This window comes from Ranitomeya imitator, chromosome 2, assembly GCF_032444005.1.
Source record: "Ranitomeya imitator isolate aRanImi1 chromosome 2, aRanImi1.pri, whole genome shotgun sequence".
NCBI classification, from domain to species: Eukaryota; Metazoa; Chordata; class Amphibia; order Anura; family Dendrobatidae; genus Ranitomeya; species Ranitomeya imitator.
The window spans coordinates 597713711-597736696 of record NC_091283.1 but is presented as its reverse complement, the minus strand read 5'-3'; the positions used below and the strand labels follow the sequence as shown (position 1 = coordinate 597736696).

The following is a 22986-nucleotide window of genomic DNA, read 5'->3' as shown; positions in this document are numbered from 1 at the left end:
GGTCTGCTGCAGACCTCGGGTTGTCATGCCGACCCATCGGTGACATGCGATCATGTGACGGAGTCCCCAATGGGCGGGATTAGTGACGCACTTATTGTAAGCACAAGTTAAATGCCGCTGTCAGAGATTTACAGAGGCATTTAACTAGTTAACAGCCCCGGGTGGATTGAGATTCCACAAGCGGCTGTTACCAGGCATATGTCAGCTATAAAAATCAGCTGTCATGCCCGCACCAAACAGGGAGAGTCAGACACGTGTTTACCATTAAGCCACATGTCGAAAAGGGGTTAAATGAATGGGTTAAAAAAAAGCGTACCATGTGCATGAGATTCTATTAAAACAAAAAAAAAACATTTATTTTGCTTCTACTGTAAAACGTCGGTTTTTTTTGCAAGGAAAAGCCACAGCAAACACGTCACCATACCCTTACTGTGGTTTGGCATCATGCCTGAAAACATGTATATAATCCATCAATGAATTGTAATAAAACCAGTATGGCAGGTACATTACCGTGCAGACAACTACCAATCTTTAATGAGTATGAAAAGTAGGCATACTAACATATACACCATGCATCTGTATGACTGCAGAGCATGTGCCCTAAAATGAGAGAGATAGCTTAAAGGGGGGGGGGGGGGGGGTGATGGAACCTGTACTTGGTTTGGACAGTCATTCTGTGCTGACAGTCATTCTGTGCTGACAGTCATTCTGTGCTGACAGTCATTCTGTGCTGACAGTCATTCTGTGCTGACAGAGTCCCTTTATGCCCTCTATAGAGCCAAAAGTTGCACCAGTGTCTTGATAACCATGTGCACTCTGGTCAGCTAAGAAACCACAAACTCTAAGGCCGGTTTCACACGTCAGTGGCTCCGGTACGTGAGGTGACAGTTTCCTCACGTACCGGAGACACCGACTCACAGACACATTAAAATCAATGTGTCTCTGCACATGTCAGCGTGTTTTCACGGAACGTGTGTCCGTTTGAAAAACACGGAGACATGTCAGTGTTCGTGGCAGCGCACGTATTACACGGACCCATTTAAGTCAATGGGTCCGTGTAAAACACGTACCGCACACGGATGATGTCCGTGTGCCGTGCAGGAGACAGCGCTACAGTAAGCGCTGTCCCCCCAGCGTGGTGCTGAAGCCGCCATTCATTTCTTTTCTCCAGAAGAGAAGATATGAAAAATCTTTTTTTTTTTTTTTTTTTTTTTTTTGTTCAAAAAAAAAAAAAAAGATCCCTGTCCCCAACCCCCTCCCACCCCCGCTGTTAATATAATACTTACCTGGCTCCCTCGCTGCGTCCTCTCCTCGCCGCAGCTTCTCCTGTATGAGCAGTCACGTGGTGCCGCCCATTACAGTGATGAATATGCGGCTCCACCTCCCATAGGGGTGGAGCCGCATATTCACCACTGTAATGAGCGGTACCACGTGACCGCTCATACAGGAGAAGCTGCGGCTTGGAGAGGAAGCAGCGAGGGAGCCGGGATCTTTTTTTTGAACACCAAAAAAAAAAAAAGATTTTTCATATCTTCTCTCCAGCGAACGCTGCTGGAGAGAAGAAATGAATGGCGGCTTCAGCACCAGATGCAGGGGACAGCGCTCAACTGTAGCACTGTCTACTGCACGGTGCGTGTGGTACCCAGTCGGCACACGGATACCGCATGTGTGCCACACTGATGTGCCACATGAGCACACGGACACGGATAATTCCGGTACCGATTTTTCCGGTACCGGAATAATCTGGATGTGTGGGACAGGCCTAAGGCAGGGTGCCCACGATTCGGAACTTGCAGCAATTTGGAGGTAGCATATTTTTGCTGTGTCTCAAGCACTGCCTTCTACTGAATGCAGGTAAACACGCATGTACTCACTGAACGGACTTACAGCATACAATACATTTCTGTTGATGAAATTTCTGTTGAGGAGAAATAGATATGCTGCAGTCTGGAAAGAGGCGCCACATGTCCATCTCTGCGGGTGATCCGTAGGAGTCTGTGGACACATAGTAATCATGGGATCCTATCCACTATGCTGTAACATCTGGATGCTGCAGGTTTGACACTGCATATAAATATGCTACGTCAAACCTGCAGCAGTTCCTTAGTGAGGGCATATAACATAAGGCTATGTTCACACGTTGCATTTTTTCAGCATTTTTTAAAATGCTTTTTTATGCAAATTTTCAGCTTTGTTTTACAGTACCAGCAAAGTCTGAGATTTCAGAAATCTCATGCACAGCGCTTGTATTTATGTCCTCAGCATTTTGTGCAATACCTTGTTTTTTGGAAAATGCAGCTGTCACCTTCAGCGTTTTTGAAGCGTTTTATACCCATAGAAAGCAATTGATAAGTGCAAAAGCGCAGCAATAAATGCAGGTATCAGGTTTTGCTGCGTTTTTAATGAAAGAAAACAGGTACAGGAGTATGTGAAACATTTATTTTTGTGATTTTTACCCAAGCTTAAACCATATTGTCTTGATGATCATGGCAGTTGAGAAATGGCAGTTTAGGATTAGGACAGTTTAATTAGTGATGTGTGTAAAGTAAGCATTAGGTGTGAAATTGAACAATGCCCATGGCTTACTGAAGTGTGAAAGTAAACATTGTCCTACAAACAATGCTATGCTCATCTGGTAAACTATTCCCCACCAAGTCACCCCACTGTTATATTTTCCAAAAATGGTCTTATGGTTTCACATAGGTCTTATATTGGTGACCAGTGTTCATGCTTCTGTAGTGGAAGCAAAGCTGAACGTTAGGATCCTGAAAAACACAGTAAAAACCACAGCAAAAAATGCAGCAACAGCTACTTTTTGTAAGCAGCTTCTTTACTGCATGAGAGCAGAGGTTTTCCTGCAAGTAAAAAAAAAAAAGACGTGTAAAAACACAACATGTTAATATAGCCTAAAGGCCATCATGTTTTTCATTACCACAAGGCTAACCTGCCGATAATGGTGGGATTGGACAACACTAATCTGTAATGGGGGGGCCTTCCAACTCTTCCCCAGTAGATGTCAGGGCTAGTGATGAGCAAGTGTGCTTGTTGCTCGGGTTTTCCAGAGCACACTCGGGTGGTCTCTGGATATTTGTGAGTGCTCGGAGATTTAGTTTAGATTTAGCAGCTGCATGATTTACAGCTAATAGCCAGCTTGATTACATGTGAGGATTCCCTAGCAACCAGGCAACCCCCACATGTACTCAGGCTGGCTAGCAGCTGTAAAACATGCAGCTGAGGCATCGAAAACATAATCTGAGCAGTTACAAATACTCGGAGTGCAGTGCACCCGAGCAACGAGTATATTCACTCATCACTAGTCAGGGCAAGAAGGATCTAGCGTGCCGGATTTAAGACGTCCAGATACTTTAGATGCTGGGGAGATAAGCCACTGCCAAAGAAGCAACTCTCAGAAAATACAACAGCCATCAGCCGAGCATTATTGTGTATGGAAGAGTCAAGAAAGATTGTTGTCAGCGGGACAATAGACTGACCGATATCTGACCTGTAAGGAGGACTAAAGGTACCTTCACACATAACGATTTTGTTAACTATATCGTTGCAACGTCACGCTTTTTGTGACGTAGCAACGATCCCGCTAACGATCTCGTTATGTGTGACAGTGACCAACGATCAGGCCCCTGCTGGGAGATCGTTGGTCGCTGGGGAATGATCAGGACCTTTTTTTTGGTCGCTGATCACCTGCTGTCATCGCTGGATCGGCGTGTGTGACGCGGATCCAGCGATGTGTTCACTTGTAACCAGGGTAAATATCGGGTCACTAAGCGCAGGGCCGCGCTTAGTAACCCAATATTTATCCTGGTTACCATTGTAAATGTAAAAAAAAAAAAAAAAAAATACAGTACATACTCAAATTCTGATGTCTGTCACGTCCCCCGCCGTCAGCTTCCCTGCACTGACTGTCAGCGCCGGCCGTAAAGCAGAGCACAGCGGTGACGTCACCGCTGTGCTCTGCTTTACGGCCGGCGCTGACACAGTCAGTGCGGTAAGCTGACGGCGGGGGACGTGACAGACATCAGAATTTGAGTATGTACTGTATTTTTTTTTTTTTTTTTTACATTTACAATGGTAACCAGGGTAAATATCAGGTTACTAAGCGCGGCCCTGCACTTAGTAACCCGATATTTACCCTGGTTACCCGGGGACTTCGGCATCGTTGAAGACAGTTTCAACGATGCCGAAGTCGTTCCCCTGATCGTTGGTCACTGGAGAGAGCTGTCTGTGTGACAGCTCCCCAGCGACCACACAACGACTTACCAACGATCACGGCCAGGTCGTATCGCTGGTCGTGATCGTGGTAAGTCGTTTAGTGCAACGGTACCTTAAGGCCAGAGTCACATTAGCGTATAGCATTCGATATTTTAGGAGTCTGAGTCAGTCCATTTTATACCGACTAACTCCACCAAAATGTATACTGACTCCCGACTCCACAGCCCTGAGGCTAACTAAACACTTTTAAAGGTATATAGTGAACTTAGCCCCTATAAAAATCATACATGTAGTATAGCCGTTAGGGGTTTTGTAGGTATAACAATATGAATTTTATATATTTACAAATATATTAATTTTTTGTCTGCAAATAATTGCATTTTGGTGCAACGTTGTGCCCCTGAATTTGTACTTGGTTGACAAAGAACAAGCCGTGCACTGCGGCCACACTCCGTTACTGCCGGCAGTACAGTACTGAGGAGTAGCAGCTGCAGGCAGTATCTGGTGCCGAGTGGCAACAATGACACTATAAGCGCGGCAGCAGTGTCAGTGTAGAGGGGCAGAGCTGTGGATTGTCACTTTCATTGACAGCACTAGACTCAATCACAGCTCTGCGTGAACAATGCAGCCGCGCTCAGTCATTGCTGGTTTTGCTCTGCGCCTGTCACTCAATAATTTAAGTTTCTGTGCGCAGCGCATCATCCGCAACCAAAGACATGCTAGCGCAGCGTTTTTATCCGCATCAGCTTACGCATGACGGCAGAAAAACGCTGTGTTTGTATGCATTTTTCCTTACGTTTGCGCTTTTTATGTGCATGCGTTCCTTATTTCCAGGACGGCGTGTCTCAAAACAGTTCTTGGACATGTGCAGCCTGAAGTACGCAAGCGCATCGAACACATGCATTCCCATAGACGGTAATGCGCTTTTTTACGCACTCATACGCATGCGCATATTTGACTGATTTTTTTACGCTTCCAAAATTGCAACATGTGTTCGCCACGCCCCGCCGCACACCACGAAAAAACGCATGCGTACGCAAAAGCATGTGAACGAATACAAACGCATGTCCACGCGTACACCATGTTAAAGATAGGGACGCATGCGGATCGTATGCTGTGCACACAAACGCAAATGTGAAATCAGCCTTATAGTTCTTGCCAGTGTAACACTAAGCGCCACTGTATAGTTCAGGCAATCAAGAGATGACAACTCTCAATACACAAAATTTTAGGAGTTGTAATGGTGCTTTGACCCCTTTGGTGATGTCAAGTGTGCACAAGGCCCTATTAATTGTAAAAAAAAAAAAGTGTGTGTGTGTGTGTGTGTGTGTGTGTGTGTGTGTGTGTGTGTGTGTGTGTGTGTGTGTGTGTGTGTGTGTGTGTGTGTGTGTGTGTGTGTGTGTGTGTGTGTGTGTGTGTGTGTGTGTGTGTGTGTGTCCGGGATTGGCATCTGCACCGTCGCAGCTACAGCCACATAATTTTGCACAGTCACACGTCTGGACCCCGAGAGCGTCATAGGCTATGTTGTGAGGTGAAATTTTAACCCCGCGCTTTCCAATTCACCAAACAATTTTGCCCCTATCTACATAATGGGGAAAAGTGTAGGAGGTAAATTGACAGCTGCCAGATCTGAACAAGGGGGACTTAAAGAATGAGAGCGATGGCGCCAAAGAGTATATACCGTACAGTTGCTAAGGTGTGGCCCCAACATGGGATACTCACCACACACGGGGATATGAACACACACACAAAATGCGCCACACACTACCACGTGCTTGAACACATTATCCTCAGCACACATTTCACCATACATACACCAACCTCACCACATAAAAGTCGAAACACAAAAGTCGCTGCTCAAAACTCGCCACGCGCAAAACTCGCCACATGCAAAAACTAGGCTCACGCAAAACTCGCCACAAGTGCAAAACTCATCTCATGGAAAACTCGCCACACGCAAAACTTGCACACGCGGAAAAATTGCCACATGCAAAAGTTGCCTCACACAAAACTTGCACATACTCAAAAGGCACCACACAAAACTCGCCATGCGCAAAACTTGCTGCACACAACTTGCTACACTAACCTGTCACATGCAACTCGACACACAAAAAGTTGCTACACGCATGTTGCCACACAAAACTCATCTCACAAAAGTCGCTACATGCATGTCGCCACACGCAACTCAACACACACAACTTGACAAACGAAACTCGCCCTAAAACACACACAAGTCTGGTATTATCCTTCAAAAATAAAAATCTGATTAATAAGGAGACAAACTACAAGAGCAACAAATGTACCATATAGGAAATACGGCAGCTGTCAGTTACATGACCTGTCTATTATGTGTATGTGTGAGCTAATATATACTGCCAGGGGGGAGGGCTTCCTGTTGGCTGGGGATTTATTAGGCTGCCAATTTAGCTTACAAATACTGAGGTAAAAATACTGAGCAAATAACGTGTGAACGAGGTCTAATACAGGAGGAGATGACATACAGATATATACTATATACAGTGGAGATGACACAGGTATATACTATATACAGGGGATATGACACACAGGTATATACTATATACAGGGGAGATGACAGATATACTATATACAGGAGAGATGACATACAGGTATATACTATATACAGGAGGAGATGACACACAGGTATATACTATATACAGGAGGAGATGACACACAGGTATATACTATATACAGGAGGAGATGACATACAGGTATATACTATATACAGGAGGAGATGACAGATATATACTATATACAGGGGAGATGACACAGGTATATACTATATACAGGAGGAGATGACATACAGGTATATACTATATATAGAAGGAGATGACACAGGTATATACTATATATAGGAGGAGATGACATGCAGGTATATACTATATACAGGGGAGATGACGCACAGCAGGTATATACTATATACAGGAGATGACATACAGGTGTATACTATATATAAGGGAGATGACAAACATGTATATACTGAGGTGAAAATGAGAGGTGTGAGGTTAAAATGAAAAGGTGTGAGTGCAAAATGAGAGGAGTGAGGGAAAATAGTGGAGTGATCGGAAAATGACAGATGTGAGGTTGAAATGACAAGTGTTAGGGGGGAATGGGAGGAGTGAGGGAGAAAATGAGAGGTGTGAGGGATAAAATGAGAGATGTGAGGGGGAAAATGAAAGATGTGATTTGGAAAATGAGAGGCGTGATGGGAAAATAAGAGAAGTGAGGTGCTATAACTAACCACAGATATTTACTATGCCCAGGCAACGCCGGGCTCTTCAGCAGTGTGTGTATATGTATGTATGTATGTATGTATGTATGTATGTATGTATGTATGTATGTATGTATGTATGTATGTATGTATGTATGTATATATATATATATATATATATATATATATATATATATATATATATTTTTATTTATTTATTTTTATTTTTTTTTAACTGTAACCAGACCACTAAAAGCTACAGTCCAGGTATCAATTGTATAGGTGCCAAGTTCCCTACCTGTCGGCAGGTTTTATGTGGTGCTCAGGGGCGGGCCTGCAGGCGGGGCTTTATTTGGTGCTCTGCTTACATATGCATCTGTATAGGCTTAGGACAGGTTACTGATCCTTCACTCACTTGCCCCATATTTTACATTTACTATAAAGTATATTTACATATACTTTACTCTGCCCTCGACAGGACAGAAAGAAATACGCCTGCACAGGAGCGCAATGTTGGACCCTGTGGATGACGTAGGATGCGTCATCCACACGAAACAGGGAAGGAGGATGGCATCTCAAGAAAAGGAGAGGAGGCCCTAGGTTGAGACCACAAATGGCTGTGTGACAGTCACAACACATGCATGGAGAGCCCAAACAAACAGGCTGTGGTATGTTGTATGCATGTGTTGTGACTGTCACATAGCTGCGACATATGCAGCGGCGGAGCCGAACAGCTGATTATCGGGTATCCGGGTTCCTGAGGCAGCTATCTGGGAAGCGTTATAGCTATTTGGATAAGGAGTTTTCCAAAGCTATTTGCTGATCCCTACTTATTAACAAACTATCTGATAGGAGGCATACAGGTAGGACTTTTTTCCGAAGTCTATAACCAGGATGCCCATATTAATAGTATAGATAGGTCAAAGGTGGTGACACAATCCTTTTAAAATTAGTAAACACTATGGTTTGCACTTCCGTTCTTCTAGTCGCATACATATTGGTTTTGTTACAATTGCTTCTTAAAGCACCACTCCAGCGGCACTTTAAATTCAAGTTTCCTGCCCCCGTTCATATACTGACTTTCCAGCGGCTTCACCGTTTGCCGATGCCGCTCTGATTCCGTGGCGCCATCTGACTGGCCAGAAGTCAGACGTTACGTCACAACAGCTCAATGCAACCTAGAGCCAGAACGAGGCTCTCAGATGTATTGAAAAGGGACCTCCGTCAGGCTCCATGAAACACTGGAGCTGCCGTCAGGTCACTTCACCAGAGACCGGCAGGAGCACGATGAAGGCGGCAGCAGGTGAGTACGAGACAGGGAGCAGGGCAATTGCAGTTAAAGCACCACTCCAGAAGTGCAATAAAAAAAACCGCAGAAGTGGTGCTCTAAAGAGGAGCGATCAGCTCTCCCGACAGGTCTGGATTACCAATAAATAAGCAATTACACAGCTTTCGTTCTTAGACTATAGCATTCTGTTGTTCCTCGGTTGCTCATCCTGGAACTCCAAGACTAAATTTAGTGTTACCATTTCCCATGTTAATCATACTTGTCTTTTCCCACTCAAATCAGTGGTGACAAAATGACGCTGTGCAAATTCTTTATTGACAAAGAAATAAGGCCCCTAGTGGTCAATTTTTTCATATATTTCCAGGAGGAACAAGAGACTGATGGCACAATGCAAAGTTCTTTATAAAAATTTAAAAAAAAGAAAATGGATATTGCGCTGTGAATAAAATGGTTTACTAAGACATGAGATGACAGGTTAATCCTCTTTAGACAGTACTATGTGCTTTTATGATGCGGCTCTCTGCTGTATAACCATCATTCATGTGTGAACAAGAAATCCACTTTTGAGCTGAGAGATGAAGCAGCAGATGGTCACAGTGTGGCACAAATAATAAATAATTCATATGATGAAATATAGGAAGCCAGCCACAGCAGTCAGAAGAATCCCGCCACGTATACATACATGCAGACATGTCGCAGTCTGCGGCACCACGTCCGATACCCCCTGCCGAGTGTTAAGCCCACGTCACCTTGTTAAACTGGAACAGGTCCCTTTTCAGCCTCTCCCTCACAGAGTCTTGACCAGACCTTAGGAAGCGTTTCATTTCTGCAGCGCCCGAGCTCAGCGACACCCTGAAAATTCAACACAGGCAAATGAAAAATCTCCAAGATGGATGCAGAACCAAGATCACGGACGTTACAAGTACAGATGTGCATTATACAACCACAACTGACAACACAAGCATTGGGGAAACATAGATGAATCCGGTCAGCACCACTAGGGTCATGGGTGCCGCCATTGAGAATTCCATACAGATGCCCAAAAGACGCCCAGTAATTACTTTTACACACATGGCACACGTCGACAGCTCTTGGGGAAATCCGATGTATTTTCAGAGGACGGTTCGGCTGAATTTGGAGGCTACGCATGCAGTATAGCATATAGAGCTGGCTGCTGACTATGTTACTCATTAACCCAAGTGACAGCTGCACACCCCGGACCTTTACCCCCAGCGCTGGCGGCAGGGACTGGAGGCGAGATTACCACTTCTCTAACCCGTCTGTTCCAGACAGAACACATTGTAATATTAATAATGGCTGAAAACAAACACCACTTTATGAGCAGAGCATTTCCTCTGTGTGAGCAGAGTTTGCCGCATGTAGCTTCCTCCACTGATCTCTGCACAGATTACGGCATATAAACAAAACAACAGTACCCGACAGCCATTGTGGCCCCCTGCGCTCATGTCTGTGGGGAAACATGAAGGTGGGCGAGTCACAGCCGCCTAGACCTATGCATCTGGCACGAAGCAACAGGCAGCGGAGAAAATCTAGGATGAGGCAGACGACCCAATACAGAGAGGAGGATAGTCTAGCCAGCAGAATAAATGAGGTCCAGAGTCCCTTACATCAAACTGCTTGCCTTGACTAATTACCAGTCTTCACTGGTCTCCAAAATAAGAACTTGTTCTTTTTTTTTCTCTCTCTCTCTTCACATGTTTCATATCTTGTCTTCATTACTTTAAAAGGTAACCGGTTATCAAAACCTGGTATTTACCTGTCAACATACTGGTAATCTGCAAGTTCATAACCTTTTACGTATATGTGGCAGACTAACCGGATTTTTGGCTGCAGGGAGAAAAAAAAGTTGTATCCTCCCTGCAGCCACTCACTTCAAATTATTTGGGTAGCGCCAGGGTCAAGTTAGTGCGCTGTAATCACTGCGGCTCCATGACTGACATCTTACTGAGCAGGATGTCAGTCAAGGAGCAAGAGGTGTGCTTTCTACTGTGTAAGAAACACGTTTTCTCCATGCAGCCAAATATCCAGTAATAAAACCACATATTTAAAATGACGGTATGTACTTGTGGATTACTACTACATATCCAGGAAAATTTACACACAAAGTTTGTTTGATGACAGGTTCCCATTACTTCATGAATAATCTGTCTCCCTTCAAACCTCTCTCTCTCCAATCTATCCTTAATGGAGCACCCGGCTCATTTTTGTACAGCTGTTGCACCGACTCCTCCACCCTGTACCAGTAATTGCATTGATTGCCCATCTGTAGAAAACAATACAAACTTATTACTATCATCTACAAATCTCTCCATAGTGCAACACTTGCCTACATCATCTCCTTCATCTCTGTGTACCACCTTAACCATGCTCTTCATGTTGCATAAAGATCCACGATTCTAAGTTAAATCTCCTACTCATCTCAAAGTCTTTTCTTGTGCTGCACCAGTTTTCTGGAATGCTCTACCATGCCCAAATAAACATGAGCCATTCTGCAGTACCTGGGAGCAGCCACTATACAGTGTAGGAGCTGTGGAGTGTTACATTGTATACATCTGGCCGCTGCTGAAGTCAGTCAGTGGAGGTGCCAAAGCCCCACTAATTTCATACTAATGGCGTATTTTGGTGATGCTGTTAAAATAAAGGTAAAGTGGGCAGCACCTTTTTAATAAGTGTGTTGGGCATATGAATTTGTGGCACCTATAGGTTCTCCTGCACTTGTTATGGCTGCTGGCGGAGGAGTATGTGACCAGATCAGTCTAGCAGTTTCCTCCAACTGAAAAATCCCAGGTCATGGGAAAGTTGATTTTCATTTGGAGGCTGATGGACAAGCATATCACATGTTCTTCTTTAGCAGCCATTTTTATGGACAGATGAGCTGTATAGTCAAGTGCAGGAGCAGAACCTGTAATACTTACATATTTTAGTAAGTGCTATAAAGTCAAGGCCCCGTTAATGACTAGGTGCACCTGTAGATAAATAGCTATTCCTTAACATGAGATGAAGCAATTCTTAGCTGTATTCTGCCCTTGTAGGTTTACTCTAAATCTTGCTGTCAGGCAGATGAGGCAATGCTTCACCTTGGGATCTTCATACTATTACTGAGGATGATGCAACAGGTAATCCAGGTACTCGGTGCAGAATTCCTGGTAGGAAAGGCAGCTCAATGACACAGCTTCCAATACAAACTACAATGGAAATGAATACATTTAGCAAGAAAGACTGGCCAAATCCCATAAAGGCCCGTGCGTAATGACTCGGTGCACATTCCTATTACAAGTCACAGGATGACGGCTACAAATGGCTGGTGAAGGGGAGGCTGCTGCACACTTGCGCTCCTATTTTTAGGATGCTCACATGTGATCAGTCCGTGCAGGTCTCATACTTCTACTCATGGCATGAAGAACACCGCCTGCTCAGTGCAGACAATACACGCACTGCCAGTCCTCACATACAGAAGCATCAGGGGAAAGGCAGAAGAGCATCGCCACCTTCACATGGATTCTGCACCTAAAAGCTGCCATTACACAGATTTGGGTATAAACGAGTGAATTTCACCCCATCGTCATAAGAGAACAGTTCCAGAGTAAAAGCTAGCTCAGCCTAAGTCCTTAGAAACAGGGTACGTCTCCTTAGGGAGTAACTTGGTGCAAAATACTATATTAGGGGATATTCACAAGAGGCCTTTTTGCAGTGTACTTGGTGTGTAAGATCCATGTCTTACTGTACCGGAAAGATCAATGAGATTTCGGAAATCATATAAACACTTGTATTAAAAAAACAAAACATGACAATTCTTTCAACATTTTCGCAGCACTTTTAATCCTTTCAAATTAGTGTGAATAAAAGCATGAATACATTCTGCAAAACTGCATATAAAACGTAAAAGAAATGTGAGAATTGTTCTTAGCGCTCTTCCGCCACAGTCGGGTTTTTGGTGCAGAAAAATCCGCAGAAAAAACACCACATCTACTATATAATTGTCTAAGGGTCACTTCCATCTGTCCTTCTGTCACGGTTATTCATTCGCTGATTGGTCTCGCCAGCTACCTGTCATGGCTGCCGCGACCAATCAGTGATGGGCACAGTCCGGAAGAGAATGGCCGCTCCTTGCTCCCCGCAGTCAGTGCCTGTCACCCGCATACTCCCCTCCGGTCACCGCTAACACAGGGTTAATGCCGGCGGTAACGGACCGCGTTATGTCGCAGGTAACGCACTCCGTTACCGCCGCTATTAACCCGGTGTAACCCCAACTTTTTACTATTGACGCTGCCTATGCGGCATCAATAGTAAAAAATGTAATGTTAAAAATAATTTAAAAAAAAAAAAAAACCTGCTACCCCTCCGTTGCAGCTCGCGCCGGCCGCCATCTTCCGTTGCAGGTTCCGGTGGCAGAAGGACCTGCCATGACATCACTGTCATGTGACCGCGACGTCATCACAGGTCCTGCGCTAATACCAACCCTGGGACCGGAACCTGCCGTGGACTACAAGGTGCCCTCGGAAAGGTGAGTATATGTTTATTTTTTCACCTGTGACAAACCGGGCTGGGCAATATACTATGTGGGCTGGGCAATATACTACGTGGGCTGTGCAATATACTACGTGGGCTGTGCAATATACTGCGTTGGCTGGGCAATATACTACGTGGCTGGGCAATATACTACGTGGGCTGTGCAATATACTGCGTGGGCTGGGCAATATACTGCGTGGCTGGGCAATATACTGCGTGGGCTGGGCAATATACTACGTGGGCTGTGCAATATACTGCGTTGGCTGGGCAATATACTACGTGGGCTGGGCAATATACTACGTGGACATGCATTTTCTAGAATACCCAATGCGATAGAATCGGGCCACCATCTAGTGTCAATATATCCCTTTCTGAAAAAAATTGTACAAATAAAACTATGCTTTACCTTGCCTCATGGGTCTCTGTAATATGGCTGCAGTGAAGACATCGAGTTGACAACGCTGCAGCCAATGACTGATCTCCGCACATGTGTCTCCACAGCTGCCCTGGTTTCATGTCAGCCAATCACTAAGCACAGCGGCATGAGCGGTTTACATATACAGTGCCGCTCAGCGATTGGCTGCAGGGCTGTCAGCGTGACATCAGCACTGCAGACTAACAGAGACCGAGCAGCAGATCTGTAGAGCACTGGACCTGGTGAGGGTAAAGCACATCATGCACATTGAGTGAACCATCGTCCACCTAATCGTTCATCTGAAAGCTGGCCAAGCATTCCTGTGTTCTTTTTGATAGTGCCGCTGCCAAAAATCGGCATGGGATGGGATCGGCAGTCCACAATCTGATACGCTTTCTGTCCCTAGACATCGAGAGACATTAAACTGTTAGCTGAACTTGTCGCTATTGACTAGTATTAGTCTAATGTGCATGGGGTCTTAAAGGGGTTGTGTAGCAAAAATAAGTTATAAACTATTAAAAATATTAGTGAGAACTTCAAGATCTGTGGGGCCCAGTCTGATGAGACCCCACAGCGTGCATGGTCAGCCATTGCTCCATTCATTCCTGCACTCAGCTTTTTTCATAGGCCCCATAAAAAATGAACAGAGCGGCAGTAAGACCACAGACTTGCAGCTGCATTTTGGAATGTGGATTAGAGTTCCCCATTGTGCCAAATCAGCCCTGGCCCCAGCGGTGGGACACCAACCAATCAGCAAGTTATCAACCCGCTAAAGCTTTTCTTTTCCCTCCCCTTCATATAACCTGCGGGCTGAAGGTTTCTGAAAGAGGAAAACCCCTTTAACTATTTATAAACTTGTAAAAAAAAGATTAACAAGCCCGCATGAAGGGTTGAAACTTAATTAAGATGGTAGAAGTCGTATTAAAAATAGTTTGTCAGCATGAACATGCCCACGCCATCTAAAAACTCCCACAGAAAATCCTGCCACTACTGGAGCTTACACAAGGTAATACTTGACTTAGAGTGGATGAAAAATCAGTTTGGTCCAATAAAGACATGGGACCGAAGTGGATGACAGACCTGTGCTCACATAGACAGGACGTACTACAAATATTCTACCGTTTACCAGAGGAAACCATCTAACTCGCAGAAATCCCAGGGGAAAGATGTGGAAAGCTCAGAGACTTATCCAAAGTGACTTGCAGCTGTAATTACCACAGAAGGAGGCTCTACAAAGTACTGACTTTAGGGGAGTGATTAGTTCTGCACACTCAAGTTTTCAGTTACTTTGTCCTATTTGCTTCAAAATAAGAAGAAAACCAAATGTTCACAGTTGTAGGCATGTTCTTGAAATTCCAGGTTGTGACGCAGCGTTGCCATTTTCCTGAGGCCACAGCATCGAGGCAACGGAAGTGCACGGGCTCCGGGCTTTCACAAAATGTCACTGGAAACCCCCCACCGCTGAGCCTGCAGCACCGGGATGGGAGCGAGATCATCACCCTGCCGCGTCGGACCACAGGAACAAGCGCCCAACTCCTGCTGCCACCTCACTAATTGTAAGTACGGTATATTCCGATTAGAAGATGCATCCACCGTTTGCGCCCAAATTTCTTTTGGAAAAAAAGTGTGTCTTATAGTCCAAAAAATACGGTAATTGTGGAACTTATTATTCCAAGATCTAATGATTAAAACGAACATTGTTTGTGGGACAACCCTTTCATTGTTGATTACCTTTGTCAGGCTACCAAAGTGTACTTTACTACTGTAGTAGATCCAAGTTTAATGGGAGTAATCACCACATATAGTTCACACAGCAGAAAGCCAAACCAAGAAGGACTGTGGAGAACCATCATTTACCCAGAATATGCACACGATGCAGATTTCCTGCAGAACTGCAGCTTTTTTTTCCCGCGCAGAAACACTGCAGATCTGCCAGTGATTTACAGTACAATGTAAATCAATGGCAAAATAAAAATGCTGTGCTAATGGTGCGGAAAATTCGGCACAGAAAACGCAGCAGATTCAAAAATGGAGCATGTCACTTCTTTGTGCAGAACTGCTGCGTTTCTGCACCCATTCCATAATAGAAATCTGCAGGGGTAAAAAAAGGAAGAAATCCGAACAAAAATCTGCAACGTGTGCACAGACCAAAAAAAAGGCGCAGATTCTGACTTGCGTTTTCTGCCAAGAAATGCAGAATCTGCACAGAAAATTCCATAGTCAAATTTGCATGCACATAGCCTACCCAGAAAGGAGCAATGCTTCACCTTCATGCATTGGGTGAGTTCAAGCTGCCTTCCTTAAAGGGATCTGTCAGCACAAAATGTCTGCTCAAACTAAGCACATGCACTCTGTGCACCACTGTAGTTGGCCACACAGTTCAGTGAACCTCTCCAGCTTTATATTTTGCAGTATGGAAAAAAATAAAATGTATTCTATTAGTTTTGTTGACAAGACTGTACTAGTTTCAACGACATTGCTCATTCACCCACGAATGGCCCCATGGTTTTCCACGTTCACCTGGGTGTTGCCAAAATAAGCGCTTATTGCTAGTGTTCCAAGCAACAGGTCTAGCAATTGTCACAATTTGCCTTTAAAATACATGATAGTGTAAGTCCAATGGACAAAAAGTATGTTCCCTTCAATGTGCCATAGTAGGTCATGTCAGCGGTGGATTATACAAAGGGCAATCTGGGCTACCACCCAGGGCCCGATAGTCTGGGGGGAGGCTAGATGGCCCTCATATTGTCACACATTGTGGGTAGAGAGCGTTCCTGCAGGTCCGCTGGCCACAATAGAGAACAGCAGTGAAGCTGCAGGAGGTCATTTTGGGCTACTTACCCACATGAAGTAGTGAAAGCGTGAAGAAAAAGGAAGGGACTTGTAATGGATTGGGGTGGGGAGGCAGATATTTGTAATGAATTGGCGGAGCAGGAAGTGCACATTGGCCAATCAGCTGGGAGAAGAGCACAGTAGCCAATTTTATATTTGGTAGGGGAAAAGTGGATAAATGTACTTAATATATTAGCCATGGTGTAATGCACTGTTACTGATGTGGTGCAATACTATTACTTTTTGTCCACACGCTGCGTTTTTTCCCCCAGATAAAACCTGCTCTCTTGGCAGAAAAACTTGCTTTAAAAAAAAAAAAAAAAAAGTTTTGCTTAGCTTTTTGTTGCCTTTATTGTAGGGTTGTAGAGTCAGAGTTCATTTTGGTGGAGTCAGTATAAAATGGACCAACTCCTAAAACATATAATAAATTGGGTACAGTAGTACAATGCAGGATACGCTGCAAATGTTTCCATAAGAATTTAGGAAAGTTAATAAATGTCCTATAAATGTCTGTTCTGTCCGTGATGTAAGTGTCTCTGCTTTTAAGTGGAGATGAATCTGTGCTGCACTTTCTGCACATGCTCAGTAGAAAAACTCCACCAATCAGAGCAAAAAGGCACTGCCTGGCTTACAGACTTCACAGTCCTATTTCTTTGCAGTGTTTTTTCGTGGTACATTTGCTGATGAACAGGTTCCGTCTTATGCACTAAATACCAGGTTTTGACACGATAAACTGATAATTGCATTTTTTTCAAGGTGTAAAAATGCTGAAAAAAAAAATTGACATGCTGCATTTTGCATAAAAAAAACAAGGTATTGCATAAAATACTGAGGACAAAAAAAAGCTGTGTGCATGAGATTTCTGAAATCTCAAGCTTAGTTAGTGCTGTAATATGCAGCCGAAAATTAGCCTAAAAAAGCATTAGAAAAACGCAGAAAATAATTTGTGAACCTAACCTTAATGAAGTGTTGCATATTTACATTCAGGAGGTGCATTTTTTATTCCTGTGGCAAAAAGACAAAACCTCTATAAATATACACAGGTGATTGTTTCCTTTTGACAGTATCACACTGTAAAAACGATAGATAGATAGATAGATAGATAGATAGATAGATAGATAGATAGATAGATATGGGATAGATGATAGATATGGGATAGACATAAGATAGATAGATATGGGATAGATAGATAGATAGATAGATAGATAGATAGATAGATAGATAGATAAGCGATAGATTTTTTTTTTTTTTGGCTGATAAATGAAAGAAAATGATCAGATGAGACAGTATTAAATGACTGGATGTAAATATTTATTCTGCACATCTACCGTTTGGCTTGCAGAGAGATGATGACAGAGACGTTAAACACCCTTTCCTATTATGGATAGCGCCATCATCACATACAGCCCCATTCCTTAGCCATGATCTTCTGTCACGTTTGGTACAGTAGAGGGCCCCAAGTATGATTCTAGGTAAGCAGCAGTCACAGACATGGCTCAGTACAGTCTATTCTCCCTTTGTCACCACCAGTCTCACAGTAGTAAACGACAACAGTGCAGGACATGTGTGCACTAAATATGTATCATGTTATTGGGAAGTGATGGGAAGACAGCAAGCAAACTTTACACACGTTCAGTCCTCGAGCAGCGCAACTCCTACTGACCTGAAAGAGGAATTCCAGCTATGTTTTATATCCACTTTCTGCAATCTGCACCAAAAGTTAAAAAAATATTTAAACAGCGGAGCATGTCTCTTCCCACACACAAGGAAGGGAGCACAACCATGAATGAGCTATCCTGCCTATGTACTACAGTATGTATGGCTTGGGGTCCTGATCCATAATGCCAGGGCTGTGTTCACATGTTGAGTTTTTCAATACCAGGAAAGCTATGAGGCTTCAGTAGTCTCAGGCACACTTTTCGTGACTGAATTGGATAACTGCTGTTGCATGTCACTTTCACCTTTTCACCCATAGAAATCAATAAGTGCAAAAAAAAAAATCAGCAAAAACGCAGGCATCGGGTTTTGCTGCGTTTTTGGTGCAAAAACCTGAGGAACAACAAGCACTAAACTATCAAGAATGGAAAACGCAGAAAAAAAAAACCACGCTTTTTTTAAAGCAGTTTCTTTACTGCCAAGAGAGAAGATTTTGCCTGCAGAAAAAAATGCAGCAAAAAGCAACGTGTGAACATAGCCGTAGGCTACATTTTTACTGAGTTTTTTCAGCGCAGATTTGTCACAAAACCTGAAAGGTTTCCTGGTGTCTCATGAACAGGCAGCCTAGTTACGACTTGCAGGTTTATATCTGCAGCATGTCATTTCTTTCAGCATTTTTGCAACATATTTCATTCATACTAATGAATGGGAAAAAATCCGCACCAAACAGTAAACAAAAGGGGGGTTTTTTGCCACTGCATTTTTCCTGTGAACAGATGCACTGACAGGGAGTACATATAACTCATACATACCCTCCGGTCCCGGGTCTGAAACCGGTGAATCCCCGCAGAGCACAGTGCGCATGCTGGGGGGCTTTTATGTCTGCAGTCACATCGATTTGGACCAGACAAGCCCTTTAACACGTGCACATACCCCAATGCTCTAATACTCCAATACCAGGAAAAAAAAAAAAGAGGAGCGACTTCTGGCATTATACTACTAATTTATGGTCCCCAAAAACTATTTTTGAACTATGGAGTAACTTCAAGATAAGGTGGTAGTAGGAGAGGTCCAGTAGAAGTAAAGATCTTAATCTATGAATTTTCTACCATAATGCAATCTTCTTGGGTGCTACGATTGCAGACCAGGCCAGAGTACATTGGCAAGTTCATTGAGTTTATGTAAACAATTAAATACCATTTAATACCAAATTAAAAGCCTACAACCTGCAGTAACCACCGATCGACCAAACCACTGCAAGACCAGCTCTACCCTACCTACTGTATCCTCACCCATCTCTTGTAGATTGTGAGCCCTCGCGGGCAGGGTCCTCTCTCCTCCTGTACCAGTTATGACTTGTATTGTTCAAGATTATTGTACTTGTTTTTATTATGTATACCCCTCCTCACATGTAAAGCGCCATGGAATAAATGGCGCTATAACAATAAATAATAATAATAATAATTACCATATATTTTTATGCAACTGTACAATCTCTTTAAGGGCTCGTTCACATAACCGTATTTTTGGTCAGAGCGATGTCCGTGGAAAAACCAGACAGCAGTCAGACCAACGTTATTCATTGGAGCAATGCAGATGAGGGATTTTAAGTGACCAAATCTGGGCCAAAAAAAATAAATAAATAAACCACAGCGTACACGACTTTCTTTTGTAAATTGGATGAGATTTACCCAAGTCTACGAGTGCACCAGAAAATAAATAAATAAATAAATATTGGATGCCACAGAGCCAGAGTTTAGCATCCATTATTTTTCAAGCATACATTTCTGTAACATAAAAAACTGTGTGTGGTTTTGTAAATGATTAATAGTTGCTGTAATAAGAAAAAAAAAAAGACTGTACATGGATGACAAGTGAGAAAAAAGTTCTGAAACCCTTAAAAGGTGTCACCCCCAAAATTGAAGATGAACTGAGCCCACCAGCATCAAGGGCTTATCTACAGCATTCTGTAATGCTGTAGATAAGCCCCCGATGTATCCTGAAAGATGAAAAAAAGGTTAATTATACTCACCCGGGGCGCTCCCGGTCCGATGAGAGTTCTAGTCCTTCCTCTCTGAAGAGACAATTTGCGTTTATGTACACAAAAAACAATGGTACTTGTCAGTGTTTTGGATCAGAGTGTCATCAGTGTTTGGTCAGTGTCAGTTTTTACCATGAATGATTTTCACATGTGGAAAAGTAAATAACAAAGCTTCTCCTATCCTCTGCAATGTTCATCACAGACTGCACACAGATGCCATCCGAGTGCAGCCGGGTTTTTCAGGGACCCATAGACTTGTATTAGTTCTTTGCATCTATGTGTTGGTAAAGAACAGGTCTCAGTAATTTTGGCAAGGAACAAGTGAATAGCCCCATACACCATCATAATAGGTGTGTTCCATTAAAAAAAAAAAAATGTACGTCTGAATGAGGCCTTGGACCAGTCAGATAATATAGCCTAGTTACAACGTGCATGACTATACATGATTACACAACACTGAGGCCTGGATTATCTATTTTATTGCATCTTGTAAAGAATGTTTCCTTGATGTGTTTATTGACCAAGAATAGTTTTAATGACATAAAAATGTTCTATTTTTCTGTCTAATATTCCCAGCACATAGTGTGCTGTAGGGGAAGTTGTATAGCGCACACCGGAGCCAGCAGAAGGTATAGGACAGCAGGATGATTGGCGGATCACATCTGGCTCATACACCCAGTGTAGAGTTTCGCAGCTTGTATGGCAAGGGATGGCACAGAGCCAGCAGCCCTGGTTTCTGGGTGTGTTTGCACTTTCAGCAGTGGGCGTAGAAGCTGGGAGAAGCCGAGACTCTCTGTGACCTGTAGACTACAGGAGGTTTTATGTAGGAAAGGTGTGAACTCTGCACTGCACCATAACATCCCAACATTACAGCTGCCCATCTCTCTCCAGCGTCTTCAGGTGACATTTATTTTTACACATGGCAGATGTGTGTGTTCCAATAATCACAGAACAATTACTGTAGTTTATGGAACTTGCAGCACTGTCACCAGCTCTGGAATAGCCAGCTTTAGCTCTTATTCCTGCTACTTACACCAATGGTCATGTGTGTCTACTGCACTCGGCAGACATCCAGAATGCAGATTAGATCTCGGATTGTAGCGACATACACAGCACAATGAGGAGGCCTGTACATAGTACAATACACACAACAGTCCTCTACTGCACTAAACCTGTAGGTGGTCAAGGTTAAGGTGACCGTTAACCCATTACCTATTCTTGAAGGGGTGGTCTGAAGGTCAAATACATTTTATTCTAAATCCCTATCTATTTAGTGCTGCAATATAAACTCATTTCTAATATACTTGCATTAAAAATTCCATAACTACATTATCTCACAGCAATTGCATTTTCCCTACTCCCTGGGTGAAGACACTGAGTATCTCCCAGTGCATCAGGGGGCAGAGGCATGCGGTCACTGTCACAGCATGTTTTCTCCCTGAAACAAAGCGTGCCACTCGTTTCAGGGGTTGGGCTAGTCCCTGCGCACTGTTATTGTGCGATGTGCACAATCTCAGCGCACTCTGTGTTGCCGACTCAGATCAGTAACAATGAGAAGACTGGAAGTTGTAGGTACAAAGGTGGGGGGGGGATTGCTCATCATAGTGGTTGTCTTACCTTGTCTGCCTTCAGTCTATGTACCTGCAGACTTGCGAATCCTCACATGGCGCACAGTGAGGATCACGGTCACAGAGTGCCTGCCAACTTGTGGCCCAAGGCCGGTCAACCCTTGATATGATATATATGTATATACACACACAGACACACACAAACTGATCATTTTCAGAACAGGCCGTTCATCTGACAATGTAGAACAAACTTGGAAGCACACTGAACCCTATTTAACATAGTAACATAGTAAGGCTGAAAAAAAACATTTGTCCATCCAGTTCAGCCTATATTCCATCATAATAAATCCCCAGATCTACGTCCTTCTACAGAACCTAATAATTGTATGATACAATATTGTTCTGCTCCAGGAAGACATCCAGGCCTCTCTTGAACCCCTCGACTGAGTTCGCCATCACCACCTCCTCAGGCTAGCAATTCCAGATTCTCACTGCCCTAACAGTAAAGAATCCTCTTCTATGTTGGTGGAAAAACCTTCTCTCCTCCAGACGCAAAGAATGCCCCCTTGTGCCCGTCACCTTCCTTGGTATAAACCGATCCTCAGCGAGATATTTATATACTTATACATGGTTATTAGATCGCCCCTCAGTCGTCTTTTTTCTAGACTAAATAATCCTAATTTCGCTAATCTATCTGGGTTTTGTAGTTCTCCCATCCCCTTTATTAATTTTGTTGCCCTCCTTTGTACTCTCTCTAGTTCCATTATATCCTTCCTGAGCACTGGTGCCCAAAACTGGACACAGTACTCCATGTGCGGTCTAACTAGGGATTTGTACAGAGGCAGTATAATGCTCTCATCATGTGTATCCAGACCTCTTTTAATGCACCCCATGATCCTGTTTGCCTTGGCAGCTGCTGCCTGGCACTGGCTGCTCCAGGTAAGTTTATCATTAACTAGGACCCCAAGTCCTTCTCCCTGTCAGATTTACCCAGTGGTTTCCCGTTCAGTGTGTAATGGTGATATTTATTCCTTCTTCCCATGTGTATAACCTTACATTTATCATTGTAAAACCTCATCTGCCACCTTTCAGCCCAAGTTTCCAACTTATCCAGATCCATCTGTAGCAGAATACTATCTTCTCTTGTATTAACTGCTTTACATAGTTTTGTATCATCTGCAAATATCGATATTTTACTGT

General features: G+C 43.5%; 1 protein-coding gene across 5 annotated transcripts in view; it reads right to left on the bottom strand.

Annotated features, from left to right (window-relative positions):
* The window catches only part of LLGL2 (LLGL scribble cell polarity complex component 2), a 128898-nt gene that overhangs the window by 75798 nt on the left and 30114 nt on the right, over positions 1-22986 (bottom strand). For 3 of the 5 annotated variants that reach the window (XM_069752360.1, XM_069752362.1, XM_069752361.1), the window contains exon 2: positions 9494-9596. In XM_069752360.1, the coding sequence (XP_069608461.1) occupies positions 9494-9568 (75 nt within the window). In that variant the 5' untranslated portion in view covers positions 9569-9596. Of the gene's footprint in view, positions 1-9493; positions 9597-9815; positions 9876-22986 lie in introns of those variants that run through there. The other 2 variants (XM_069752359.1, XM_069752358.1) reach the window with 2 other exon arrangements.